Here is a 13,551-nt window from a genome sequence, read left to right as displayed (position 1 = left end):
ACCCTATGAGACGGCATAGATCCTATCTGCTGATGGATCATCGAGGTCTGGGTCGTGGAATTCCTGCTCCTGACTGCGCCACTGTCCTGTTGAGACTCCGCCCACTGTTGAGACTCCGCCCTCCTCCTCCCCACCGCCATCTGCCTGATGGATCGTGGAGGTCTCCATCGTGGAATATGCCTACTATGAACTATTCATACACTCTGTCATATTCATTGAATGTATTTTAACTCTAAATATGTCCTTCTGTACACATTACATCTATTGCATCTGTCCATCCTGGAGAGGGATCCTCCTCTGTTGCTCTCCTGCAGGTTTCTTCCCTTTTTTCCCCCTGAAGGGTTATTTGGGAGTTTTTCCTGGTCCGATGTGAGGTTTTGGGGCAGGGATGTCTATGTGTACAGATTGTAAAGCACTCCGAGACAAATTTGTAATTTGTGAAATTGGGCTATACAAATAAACTGAATTGAAACTGAATTGAATTAATTTCTGCATTTCACTACCAAATTTGTTTTATTTAACGACATGGCAACTTTTATCCTATTTCTTGTTTTTTAATGTTTTAATGAATGTTCTTAATTGTTTTTAAATCGTGTTGTCTTTTGCATTATGTTCTGATGGTTTTATGTGAAGCACTATGGATTGCCTTATTGTTGAAATATAATATACTTGCCTCGCCTGACAGATTAGCCGAAGTTCAGGAAGGCCAGGATTTAGGACAATAGAAACAGACAAAAACACAAATGAAACCTGATAAATATCTGCACATGACTCACAAAGTCCAGTCACAGTGACTCAGCGTTGTTGAGCATCTTCAGCGGAATTTTTGCATTTCCTGTTGAAACTGGTCCTTAGGGTGAGACACTACACAAGAAAGCATAAAAAAACACTAAAATATCCAGTTTTATTTGGTGGTAACAAAAAGTGTGATGCTTTTATTGTTTGGAATTTCTGCACACCAACTAGTGCACAATGAAGTGAGCTTAAAGGATATTATGGAACACCCAACTTATTATTTTAAACCATACCATAATAAAGTAATGTTTTTATTTTTACCTGTTTTATAGATGGGTCAAGTGATTGTGGAGGCTGTCATTTTGGACTGTATTAGTTTTAGCTATGTGTACATAATAAACTGTGAATAAGCTTCAACAGTCAAAACATATCAGCAGTGCAATTTGGGGAGGTTTCAAAACACACACGACAGAATTTCAAAATACTGGTAATTTATTTATTTCCAGAGGAAAAAGAAAACAATACAAAGAAATTTTAAAAATGAACATGTCCTGTGTTTTGCACAGAACATTACAACTGTACTTTGTGAATAACATAACAAGGCATCTTTTCTTAAGCATATCACACAGTAGGCTATATGCTGTTTTCTAGGTTATTGCACAGTCTACAGGTCAACGTGGGTTTATCTCATATGTGTCATGAAGACGTGTATTGGACCTCCGTGTGTCACAAGATAAGTTATACAAATATGAGGAGAAAAGAAGCAGCAATTAATTTGTAAAAGGCTATTAAAATAAAATCACAAATGTATTTACGAAAAAAATAGACCTTTTTTCATGGTGCGTGTCCCTTTTTCCAATTTACATGTGATAACTGTTTGTATTTGTGTTGTGATATAATCTGATATTGCTGTAAATTACAAATCATGTGTGTGCTTGTTGGTTAAATGATGTGATAGAATAGGACCACATGTTGTCAGAGCCTTCTACATAATCGTCCCGAATGCACTGGGATGCCCTTTACAAGTCTTTTACATTTTAGCAAACATCCTTACATTAAATAATATAACGCTGGTGTGACACAAAATAAATACGAGCAATAAAGAAGCTACAAAGACCAGTCAACCTGCCACTGGTGGTTATTTTTTTTAAACAAGGACAAGAAAGTGTAACCAATAAATTATACCAATCTGCTTCGGGGATGTGTGCATATATACAAATTATGACACATCTGAAAAAATAAATCTTCTCTTAACACCTGAATATAAGGTATAATTAAGATGCATAAGAGTCCATGTTCACTTGTCTGCCACTGCTTTCTGTTGTTCTCTGGGCTTTACAATGTAGTCGTTGTACATCGAATACAGGACCCCTAAAAACAAAGAAACAAAAAAGGGTTAAGTTTCACAAAATGACGCTCACATGAACGCATCATCGAAAAGTAGAAATGGTCATAATGTAACCAGCCAAACCTCCAGACCTATACTTTAATAATGATAGCCATTTTAGCACAAACCACTTATAATAGCCAATGTTTTGTCTACTACGATGCAACTAAGATCGAATATGAAACTCGGAAACCCGAGCTACGTACCAATGGTGATGGCTCCAACCACGAAGCCTTGAGCGCCTACGCGCATGTGGATCAGGTGCACTGACATTTTTGTGTCCCCCCGACTTTTCATTTTCATAAGTCTGTACCCCACGATGGCAAGGCAGCCGACCAATCCTGCAAGGAACAACAACAACAAAAGTCACATCAATGTACATGGATGATTTACTAAAAGTGTAACACCAGTCACCCCAAATGGGACTTTTTTTATCCCATGATGTAACCATTAGGTCACAAGATGTACTCACCCAATGGGACAAATGGATTCTCCTTTGCTTTTCGCATTAACTTGGAATCATTCTCATCGTACGAAGAAGACATCTTGACTAAAGAAAAAAGAAAAGTCAGGTAAGTTATCGGTGTGACTTCGACGTTATCACCCAAAACACAACATGCTGGCGACTTCCGTCCAGGGGAAAACCCTCCATTGCGAAATCTTAGCTGTATATTTAAATAACAGGTGTGGCCTCCACCATAAAACAGTGTTTAAAGTCGTGTTCCAAGCAGATTTTGTATTTATCTAAATACCACATAAACTGCTCAGAGGTCATGAAGGGCAGCGGGGAGACGCGTCCTATTATGGGCCTAAATAACTCTTCATATTGTGAGGCAGATACACCTCTGAGCAATCCCGACTGTACTGTTTGTGTCATTTTGATTAAAATAAGCTAAATAATTGAAATCCCCGCCGATACACACACGCACACACTTTATATAATACAACATCCGCGAGGGAACAGTAGTTTCAACACAACATAAAACCTCCATTTCGCCACAGTGGGCTGAAATAAGTCTTACTTGTTGAAGTGGAGCGTCGTTATTTTGATCTCCAGCAGAGAGATGATCCAGAGAGGTTTTTAAGGGTCTTACGGTTTTTCTGGGGGTCGTTAGAGCCTCCGGTCGCATGTGAGAAGAGAGGAAGTAGTGAGTCGGCTTTGTAACTACCGGCGTACGCAGGTTTTACGTCAGCAGGAGTTATCGCGAGTGTGGTGTGTTCACGTGGTCGTCGACAATCGTATAATAGTCATATTCGGCGTTGTAAATGTTGCAAAATTGTAAACATACTTTTCGCTCTGCTAGCATAAAATGGGCGCTGTTATCGTTTGCACCCGGTTTGATTAACCAACAGTGCGACCGCAGAGCAACAGATTGTCGATTGTATTATTTCCGATGTGTCATGAACGCAGCATCAGTTGTACCAGCCACTCACAAAATCAAAGACGAAACAAATGTGATAGATAGGCGTGTCGTCTGTTTCGTATTAAAACGAAGAAAGCTTCTCACAATGCCAAGCTAAATATTGCCATGTTAGGTCTACACATCAGATTCAATTCATTTTCAGAGAAGCTTAAGAAACGAACATCTCTTCAATTGTCAAACAGCGTTTACGTTTGTACGTGATCTCTCCATACGCTATTGCCCGCTTTACTGGTATATAAACGAAGGTAGAGGTAGGTGGATGTGATTATCTTGCTTCCTGTGTTGATCTCTGTGATGATGTGACAGTCGGCTCACGAGTGCTCATCAAGACGTGGGTGGCTGCACGTTTCAGCAACGTGCTGCATCCGGTTCAGTATGTCGTCATAAGAAACGATCCCATCCTAATGATGGGACACGTTTTCAAATTAATGACCCACTTTTAAATTACTTAAATTAATACATCTGGCATCTAGTCTTGTTTGTTTGTTTTATGATTTTTGTTGAATAACATCTTAATTGTATATAAAATAAAAAGATAGTAACCATTTACAGTATAAATTATGGTAGGATCCATCTGCCCGTCTGTATGTTAGTAAAAATTAACCTGAAACCAATGTGACCATCTCATCTTAATGGCATCGTCCCATGTGTTTTTTTAGAACCACTGCATTTGTGTTTCCTCTTGAGAATGGGAATACAAAAACAGCTTTGATGCCCTAATGAGCATGTGGCATTTCATTAATTCAGTTATGGACTATCAGGCCCCACTGATCAAGTCCCAGGCCCTGATGTGCAGGAGGAAGTTCTGCAAATCACCACCACTTATCTTCCAGACAACCTTTTAAGAACGTAATGAAATAAACATATTTCATATTTATTTCCCTTTTGTTTTACAGTGTTTTGTCGTGTCATAGTGTATTTCTGACACTGACATTCAAAGAACTGTTTTAAAGGAAAGGATTCAGTCAAATCCCAGAGTCATGCTGTCATGTTTTAAATATAGAAAACATCTCCACCCAGTGGGGAATTAGCTCACAACAAACGAGGTGAGAGTGCTCAGTTTTCCATTTCCTGTAAATGCCAAAGTAGACTGAAAAAAAGGGGGATATTAAAATGAATCACTCAATTATCTTTACACTTAACAGTGAGCTAATATTTTGCCACACATATTCCTATTTTCATATGCTGCTTTTAAGTCCATCATCATATAATGACCATGATTAGAAACTGGTGTATTCGGTTGCAGGCTCAGTGCAACAGCATATTTATCAGATTATCTGCTACAACCTACAACAGCACACGTAGAAAGTTATCAGGCTTATATGTGAAATAAATTAAAGGTTTGTTATAGTTTCAGACAGGCTTTTCAACAACTCATTGAATGAGTTGTTGCATCAGATCCTTTATTCAAGCTTTTCATTTATATACTGTAATGGTAAAAATATATGTTCACGTGTGAATTGATTTAAGGAACAGAGACACTGGAATGTGGGGAGGGAGGGAGACAGAGGGAGAATTGCTCTGTTATCGTCGTTAGCGTTGGGGCGACTCGTGTCTGTGTTTCTTTGAACGCAGATTCACACTCCCCCTGAGTTCATCCGTGGGCCACGACTCAAGGCCGTCCTTGCATGCATAAATCGCGGTGTGGCACAATGTATTTCGAGGATCCTTCCCCAGCTCACTCAGATACGTGACTGAGGAACTTTCTTACAGCTTGCAAGCTAAAAAACACAAAGACGACTTTGATTTCCGTCGAGAACTCAGTTTGTTTTCCATATTGATTGAAAACTTAAACTCTTCTCCCCAAAACATAAAAAATCTTCTACAACAATACTTTTAAAAAAAAGGTTCAGTATGTCCATTGCATGTTATTATGGCACCACCCCACGTTGAGCTGTATCCAAACCAGGGAGAAGTTTAAAAAGAGTCTCAGTTGAAATGATCATAGTGATCGTTACTTATCAGCCGAGTAGTTGGAACTCTCAAGTCTGAACACACTCACGGAGTTCCAGCTCGGTGGGTTGGACCTGATCCTATCAGTTTTTCTGCTTGGTGATTTATTGACCTTTGCACTGACCTTTGCTCTCACCTCTCATTCTTGTGTGGCCCATGGTGAGATTTGGCTCAATTTAACAACCCACCCATTTATCCACCTTTACCAATGATTTAAGTACAGAATAAATGTGGGTGAATATATAAATTGCTATAACATGATAGACAATAATGCTACTTGTCTATCTTTCTCAGTCTCAGCTGCTCTCTCTTGTGCTAACATCATATTTGTTGTTTTACCTGAAACATTCACACTAAACTGGATCCATTGATAAATCTTTCCAAGCCGACACACATGGACATTTGTACTGTGAATATAATTTACAATCTCCGATGCTTATAAATCACAATATACACTACCGTTCAAAAGTTTGGGGTCATCCAGACAATTTTGTGTCTTCCATGAAAACTCACTTTTATTTATCAAATGAATTGAAAATTGAATAGAAAATATAGTCAAGACATTGACAAGGTTAGAAATAATGATTAATATTTGAAGTATTAATTTTGTTCTTCAAACTTCAAGCTCAAAGGAAGGCCAGTTGTATAGCTTATATCACCAGCATAACTGTTTTCAGCTGTGCTAGCATAATTGCACAAGGGTTTTCTAATCAGATATTAGTCTTCTAAGGCGATTAGCAAACACAATGTACCATTAGAACACTGGAGTGATAGTTGATGGAAATGGGCCTCTATACACCTATGGAGATATTTCATTAGAAACCAGACGTTTCCACCTAGAATAGTCATTTACCACATTAACAATGTATAGTGTGTATTTTTGATTAATGTTATCTTTATTGAAAAAACAGTGCTTTTCTTTGAAAAATAAAGACATTTCTAAGTGACCCCAAACTTTTGAACGGTAGTGTATTTCTGTACGTTCAGCCCAACGTTAGAGAGTTGTTTCACTGATTTCAAACCATAATTTCATATTTCCATGAATGAAAGTATAGGTTGTATGTTTTCCCACAGTATGGACGGTATATGACACCCTGTTGCTGCAGCTTTTTGAATTCATGTTTCTTACTCTAACAACGTACACGTTCCAGCAGGTGGCGCTACATGTCCACTACCTTCTCGGAGCAACACATAACGGACTTTGATAATCAGATAACTCCATTATGTTGAAATACAATTTTTATTATAATGTAACGTAATGTATATATCGGACTAGGTTATAATTTATCATTTAGAATCTGTCAATTGGCCAGGGTCAAGGTTAACACAGGGTCTTTAAGCATCTCATGAGATGGTTTTAAGATATTGTCCTTGACTAAATGAACACAATCTCTTGAACCTGTAAGGTTCATCCAGTTCCATTGATTGCCACATCAAATCAACTCAGTGAACTTTTGCCAGGGTCAAAGTTATACCCACAAACATTTGAGTGTGGTATGATTGTTTCATATTACAAAATCCAAATGAAGGTTAGATAAGATAAACTGTATTTCTTAAAGGGCGATTGTGTGTAGCATTTTAAGGAATCTATTCCCAGAAATTAAAGTTTGTTAATTACAATCATCTGAGACTCTGGCTGTGTTTCCTTGAGCTTACAACGTGAACCCTTCTCATAGGGAGCGGGTCCTCCTCACTGAGTCCGCCAACTTTCTACAGTAGCCCAGAGCTACTCGCGGAATCCCGTTAACGTGGCACGCCGTGGTCTAAGGACGGCCTCTGAGTGAGGAACAGTGTGTTTCCATGGTTTGGCATTAGCCCAGTCTTGTCAGGGACAGAACTGTATATCTGCAATCTGAAACCACTCTGCCAGAGGCCACACATTCCTACACCCTGTGCATTGAACACTGACCTATTGTAACAGTTTAGCTCTCCACCTTCCGTTTTGTAGTAGATGTTTTCATCCTGTCACTAACTATCATGTCATTCCAGATCCTGCTTCCCATCTCGTCAATTCAACTCCCCTCACCTGCCTCTGATCACCTCGTTAGTCCCTCATTACCTTCACCTGGTCCTCACGCCCTTCTCACCTGCAGCCCATCCCCTCATTAGTCCCTCACTATTTAGCTCCCGCACTTCCACTTGTCCTCTGCCAGATTGTTTGTGTTCTCAGACCAAGCCCTTGAGCGGTCCACTGTTTGTTTGTTTGTTTATTTATTCAGTCTGTTCCGTTCTTGACAAATACTTTAAGTAAAAGAGCATTATCTGTCTCCTGAGTCGTGTATTTGGGTCCACCCTAAATCCCGCCGTGACACCTATGGTTTATATGCTCTTCCAATAATTTGAAACACGTGACGATGCATGCTGGCCCCCTCGCAGATTTTACTCTGACATCTAACATATATCTAAAGAACAAACAGATCTAAAATTGTTCACTACAGTGAAGAAGTTGTTTACAATTTTGCATTTTCAACATATAAATACATTAACGCCACTTATAGCACGATGCATCTCCGAGCACCACAAAAGCAACACGCTGTGTGTTTTCTTTATCAGTTAGGGATTTAAGGTAGGCTCCATTTTATTCATTCATGTTTCTTTTTGACTGAGCTGTGACTGATTAACAATATGTTTTGATTTTTCTTCATGTCCGGGGTAACTGGTTACTCATGTTTCTTCTCTTTTCTTAACCCGCCTGTTAGTTTGTTTCTGAGGTACAGCCATGGTGTTCTGGGTCAATGTTGAATCATCCAAAAGTTGTCAGAAACCCAAAAAATCCTAATAACTATAGTTTGTACCGCATCACCATTACTAATAATTCAATACGTTTTTATTGGAATGGAGTTATTCACCCCTCCATAGATCTATTCAACTATCACAACCCACTCGTTTGAATAAAAAATACATTCAAGCAATTATTTTAGGTAGATTGTAAATATCTAGATATAAATTGCATTCGTCTAACATAACATGGATTTTCTCCTAAATTTCATTAGCATTTTCAATGTTTTTTGTTGTTATGGGGTGATGTAGGTCAATAGAGATGATAAACTTGTGCGGTTCAGGGTCATTTTGACGTGCTCACTCAAAATCGTGTGTGTGTGTGTGAGTGAGTGAGAGAGATGGTGGGAGGGAGTAAGAAAGACTGTCTCACATTTACAAAGAAATAAATGGTCTAAACTTGACACTTCTGACCAATTATAGCCTCCAATTTCACTGCGAGGTCAAATTGACCCGAATATCATCTCTGTTATGTAAACAAGCAGGGGGGGGTTGCACATACCTGATCTTTTTTTATTATTGTTTTTTACATGGATTACACTAAATAAGTTAAGCAGAAGAAGTTTCATACTGAAAAAGTTTTTTCAAACTTGACCCGCAACATAAGTCAATATTCTAATTTTGCATCAAATTTGGCAAAAACTATTTTTTGTTTATTAATTCATTAAGTTTCATACAGAAACTGGTTACTTGCATTTCTTCTCTTCTCTTAAAACCATTTCACCGTTTTGTGCTTCCAATAAAAGGCATCGGCAGTTCCGGGAATGCCCAAACCAATCCCATATGCAAAGGGAGGAGCGAAGGTCTGTTTAAGTACCACGCTGGATGTGAACCTTGACTCAGAATCACTGTGTGGCCGCCAGAGAAGAAGTCAGACATGGGACTGCTGCTCCCGATCATTCTCGCCTTTCTGGCCGCTGTGATTGGAGGACTGTACCTCCTCGGGGCATTTCGCCGGCGGCGCCACGGAGAACCCCCTTTGGATAAGGGCCCCGTTCCTTGGCTGGGTCATGTCTTGGAGTTCCGCCGCAACACGCTGAAGTTCTTAGAGAGGATGAAGGGAAAGCACGGCGACGTGTTCACCATACAGCTGGGGGGCTTTTACACCACCTTCCTTCAGGACCCGCAGTCGTTCGGTTCTATCGTCAAGGAGAGTCGGGAGAAACTGGACTTCAAGAAGTTCGCCGTGCAGTTGGTGCGCAGAGTGTTTGGTTATTCGGCGACTTTGGGCGAACACAACATCCTCCACAACGCCAGCAGCAAGCACCTGAAGGGGGATGGCCTGGAGGTGATGACGCAATCCATGATGGGTAATTTGCAGAACCTCATGCTGCACAACATCGGCTCCTCCGCGGACCAACGCGCCTGGATTGAGGAGGGACTGTTCAAGTACTGCTACAATATAGTTTTTCGGGCGGGCTACTTATCTCTGTACGGCACCGAGCCGCACGAGTCCGACGGAAGTGAGGAGAAAGCCAAAGAGAAGGACCGAGCCGAGTCCGAAGCGTTATACGGCGAGTTTCGTAAATACGACGAACTCTTTCCCAACCTGGTTTATGGGGTCCTGACACCAAGGAAAAGGTTGGAAGCAAAGAGGCTCATGGAATACTTCTGGAACCGCCTGTCAGTGAAGAAGATGAAGAACAAAGACAACATCAGCCGCTGGATTTGGGACATCCAGCAGGCCAAGGGGGAGCTGGGAATGAAGGAGTCGATGATAAGCCGGTACATGTTTGTGCTTCTTTGGGCCTCTCAGGGCAACACGGGGCCCTCTTCATTCTGGCTGCTCTTCTACCTCATGAAACACCCGGAGGCCTTGGCGGCAGTGAAGGAGGAGGTCGCCGAAGTTCTGAAGGAGTTCGGACAAGAGGCCCGACCCGGGGGCCCTCTGATCGACCTGACCCACGAAATGCTGATGAAAACGCCGGTCCTGGACAGCGCCGTGGAGGAGACCCTCCGCCTCACCGCCGCGCCCCTCCTCACCAGAGCGGTGCTTCAGGACATGACGCTCAAGATGGCGGACGGGCGTCAATACGCCATACGCCAAGGCGACAGATTGGCAATGTTTCCGTACATCGCCGTTCACATCGACCCGGAGATCCACCCCGACCCGCTGACATTCAAATACGACCGCTTCCTCAACCCAGACGGGAGCAAGAAAACCGATTTTTACAAAGCAGGGAAGAAGGTGAAGTACTACAACATGCCCTGGGGTGCCGGGGTGTCCATGTGCCCGGGGCGTTTCTTCGCCACCAATGAGCTGAAACAATTTGTTTTCCTCATGCTGGTGTATTTTGAGTTTGAGTTGGCGAATCCCGACGAAGAGATTCCTGAAATCGATTTCAGGCGGTGGGGGTTCGGCTCGATGCAGCCCGAGAGAGACGTTCAGTTCCGATACAGACTCCGATATTAAACCCCCTCGGTCGCCACATCGATGATGTCACGAACACGTTATCGACGCGGCTTCAAAATGTGTTGTTTGAAAATGTTGGTTTTCCAAGGATGATGTCATTTTATACTACGAGACATGTCCAATGAAACACTGGTACGTGTCTCGTAATTAATCAAAGCAAGACAATAAAGAATGGACAGCTTCAGATGTTGACGTTCAGAGTGTTGGGGACATCTCATTACGTGTCTCCGAGGGGGGGGGAACTAAACAAATGTTTAAAAAAAGCAGAGATGCCATTTACTTTGTTCCTGTTGAACATGTATTTCTATGAAATAGTCATCATGATGCAAGTTGGGTGGACTTTTGTTTGGGGGGAGGTTTCAATCTTTCTGTTTGTTTAACCTTAAACCCGCAGAGGGGCCACTGTCACCGAGCTTCAGTTGTGATGTGATTTTTAAAATGTCAATCAAGTGAGCGATCTGGTGTTCGGATGTGAACGCATGGAGCGTCTCTGGACTGGTTCCACTTCAAGGTCATGGTTGAGTTTATTTGAATGTTTATCTTGTTCACGTGATTTTGTAATAATGCTTGTTTTTAAGATTGTAATAAAGCATTATTTGACCCAAATGAGACCGGAGTAGAAACAACGTACATTTTCCTTGACCGGGTGAACACACTGTGCTCTATTTAGTGGTTAATAAACATTATTGTTTTACAATCGCATTGCACTATGACAGTGCAGAGAGAGAGAGAGAGAGGGAGGGAGAGAGAGGGGGGGGGGGACACTACACAGGGAAGAGAAAGAAACAATGGCTTCTAAAATATAATGTCCCCATACAGCAACAGTGCATTGTCAAATACATTTCGAGGGAAACAGATCTGGTCCCTGATTACGACAGTAGGGAGTGAGTTGAGGTGGACGGGTCAGTGGAGGTCAACCTTGACTTTTTTTAACAAACATACTCAATGTAAAACAAACCATGGTGTTTCCACTTATCCCTGTAGTTTGGTTGCTAAAACATAACCAATCAGTGGTGTTGCTTTGTTTTGGTTTTGTTTCAATTTACAAATGTAGTCACATGTTTAAAAACCACAAACATGATCTGGGAACAATACGTTTCCCTCATAACTTAGTTGAGAATACACTCGAACAGAGCTGGGTTTTGTCGTCCATTTCATCTGGTTCTAATTCCTGTAAAGGAGCGCAGATTAAATGAAGGTTTAGCAAAACATCTGGAAGTCTGTAACATGCTGCTAAAATAAAACATGGAATTACCTCTTCTACATTTGTTCTATAATTGTTGTTTGACCGGCTGCAGAGGCCATGTTCTCACACTCACACGTTTACACTCTGTCGTTATTATATTATTTATAACTATTATATATTGGTGGACAGAACTATATGCTTTAAAGGGGCTTTCGAAACGCACTCAACTTCAAAAAAGCCAAAAGATGTTGACTGATTGGAGAAATAAGATTTTCATCAATATGTTGAATAAAGCAACTGCTTTGATGTGGGTAGGGGGGGAAGCATTCAGTGCCAGCCATTAGTGTGTGTGGTATGCTCACACACACACACACACACACACACACATAAACAAATCCATGCAATCATCTGGTACTCATTCGTGTTATGTGGTTCAACTCTTACGACACAGAGGAAACTTTAGAGAAACAACATGTGGTTCCATTTGTTGACCATATCTTTAGCTGCTGCCCAATATCGAATCACACGTTGAATCTAAAAGCACGGAATAAGTAGTCAAGCAGGACCACCAGACACTTTGTGAAAAGCCTGCAGTAAATACAACCTTTGACAACCCTACAATAATTACTCTAGAATTTAGAGAGGGGCGTGTCCTAAACCTGATCGTGGACTTGGATTAGATTACGTTATTTTAAACCCAGTCATCAGAATATAGACAACAATACCATCGAGATAAAGCTCTATAAAGGAACCTGTCATATGGGGGGTTAAAAGAACCTGCCGATAAGGGGGGTTAAAGGAACCTGTCTAGAAGGGGGGTAAAGGAACCTGTCTGAGGGGGGTAAAGGAACCTGTCTATAAGGGGGGGGGTAAAGGAACCTGTCTATAAGGGGGTTAAAGTAACCTGCTAATATGGGGGGTTAAAGGAACCTGTCTATAAGGGGGTTAAAGTAACCTGCTAATATGGGGGGTTAAAGGAACCTGTCTATAAGGGGGTTAAAGTAACCTGCTAATATGGGGTGTTAAAGGAACCTGTCTAGAAGGGGGGTAAAGGAACCTGTCTATGAGGGGGGGGGGGTAAAGGAACCTATCATCAGGGGGTAAAGGAACCTGTCTATAAGGGGGTAAAGGAACCTGTCATCAGGGGTAAAGGAACCTGTCTATAAGGGGGTAAAGGAACCTGTCATAAGGGGGTAAAGGAACCTGTCTATAAGGGGGGGGGGGGGGAAAGGAACCTGTCATCAGGGGGGTAAAGGAACCTGTCGATAAGGGGGGTAAAGGAACCTGTCGATAAGGGGTAAAGGAACCTGTCATAAGGGGTAAAGGAACCTGTCATAAGGGGGTGTAAAGGAACCTGTCATAAGGGGGGTAAAGGAACCTGTCTATAAGGGGGGTAAAGGAACCTGTCATAAGGGGGTGTAAAGGAACCTGTCGATAAGGGGGGTAAAGGAACCTGTCTATAAGGGGGTAAAGGAACCTGTCTATAAGGGGGGTAAAGGAACCTGTCATAAGGGGGGGTAAAGGAACCTGTCTATAAGGGGGGTAAAGGAACCTGTCATAAGGGGGGTAAAGGAACCTGTCATCAGGGGGTGTAAAGGAACCTGTCGATAAGGGGGGTAAAGGAACCTGTCATAAGGGGGTGTAAAGGAACCTGTCATAAGGGGGGTAAAGGAAC

At 41.6% G+C, this 13,551-nt stretch overlaps 2 protein-coding genes across 2 annotated transcripts; one reads left to right on the top strand and one right to left on the bottom strand.

Moving 5' to 3' along the window:
• Positions 1-1,217: 1,217 nt before the first annotated feature.
• higd1a (HIG1 hypoxia inducible domain family, member 1A) lies at positions 1,218-3,288 on the bottom strand. Its single transcript, XM_056421133.1, has 4 exons — positions 3,145-3,288; positions 2,595-2,672; positions 2,329-2,463; positions 1,218-2,106 (listed from the first exon to the last, which is right to left on the bottom strand). Exons 2-4 carry the CDS (start codon positions 2,665-2,667, stop codon positions 2,033-2,035), a joined length of 282 nt encoding a protein of 93 aa, XP_056277108.1. The 5' UTR covers positions 2,668-2,672; positions 3,145-3,288; the 3' UTR covers positions 1,218-2,032.
• Positions 3,289-9,026: 5,738 nt separating this feature from the next.
• Positions 9,027-11,951, top strand: LOC130198009 (7-alpha-hydroxycholest-4-en-3-one 12-alpha-hydroxylase-like). The gene has a single exon (XM_056421042.1). The coding sequence runs from the start codon at positions 9,155-9,157 to the stop codon at positions 10,688-10,690; it is 1,536 nt and encodes a 511-aa protein (XP_056277017.1). The 5' UTR covers positions 9,027-9,154; the 3' UTR covers positions 10,691-11,951.
• The last annotated feature ends 1,600 nt before the right edge of the window (positions 11,952-13,551 follow it).

This window comes from Pseudoliparis swirei, chromosome 8 (genome assembly GCF_029220125.1).
Source record: "Pseudoliparis swirei isolate HS2019 ecotype Mariana Trench chromosome 8, NWPU_hadal_v1, whole genome shotgun sequence".
In the NCBI taxonomy this organism is placed as follows: domain Eukaryota; kingdom Metazoa; phylum Chordata; class Actinopteri; order Perciformes; family Liparidae; genus Pseudoliparis; species Pseudoliparis swirei.
This window is presented reverse-complemented; position numbering and strand designations above follow the sequence as displayed.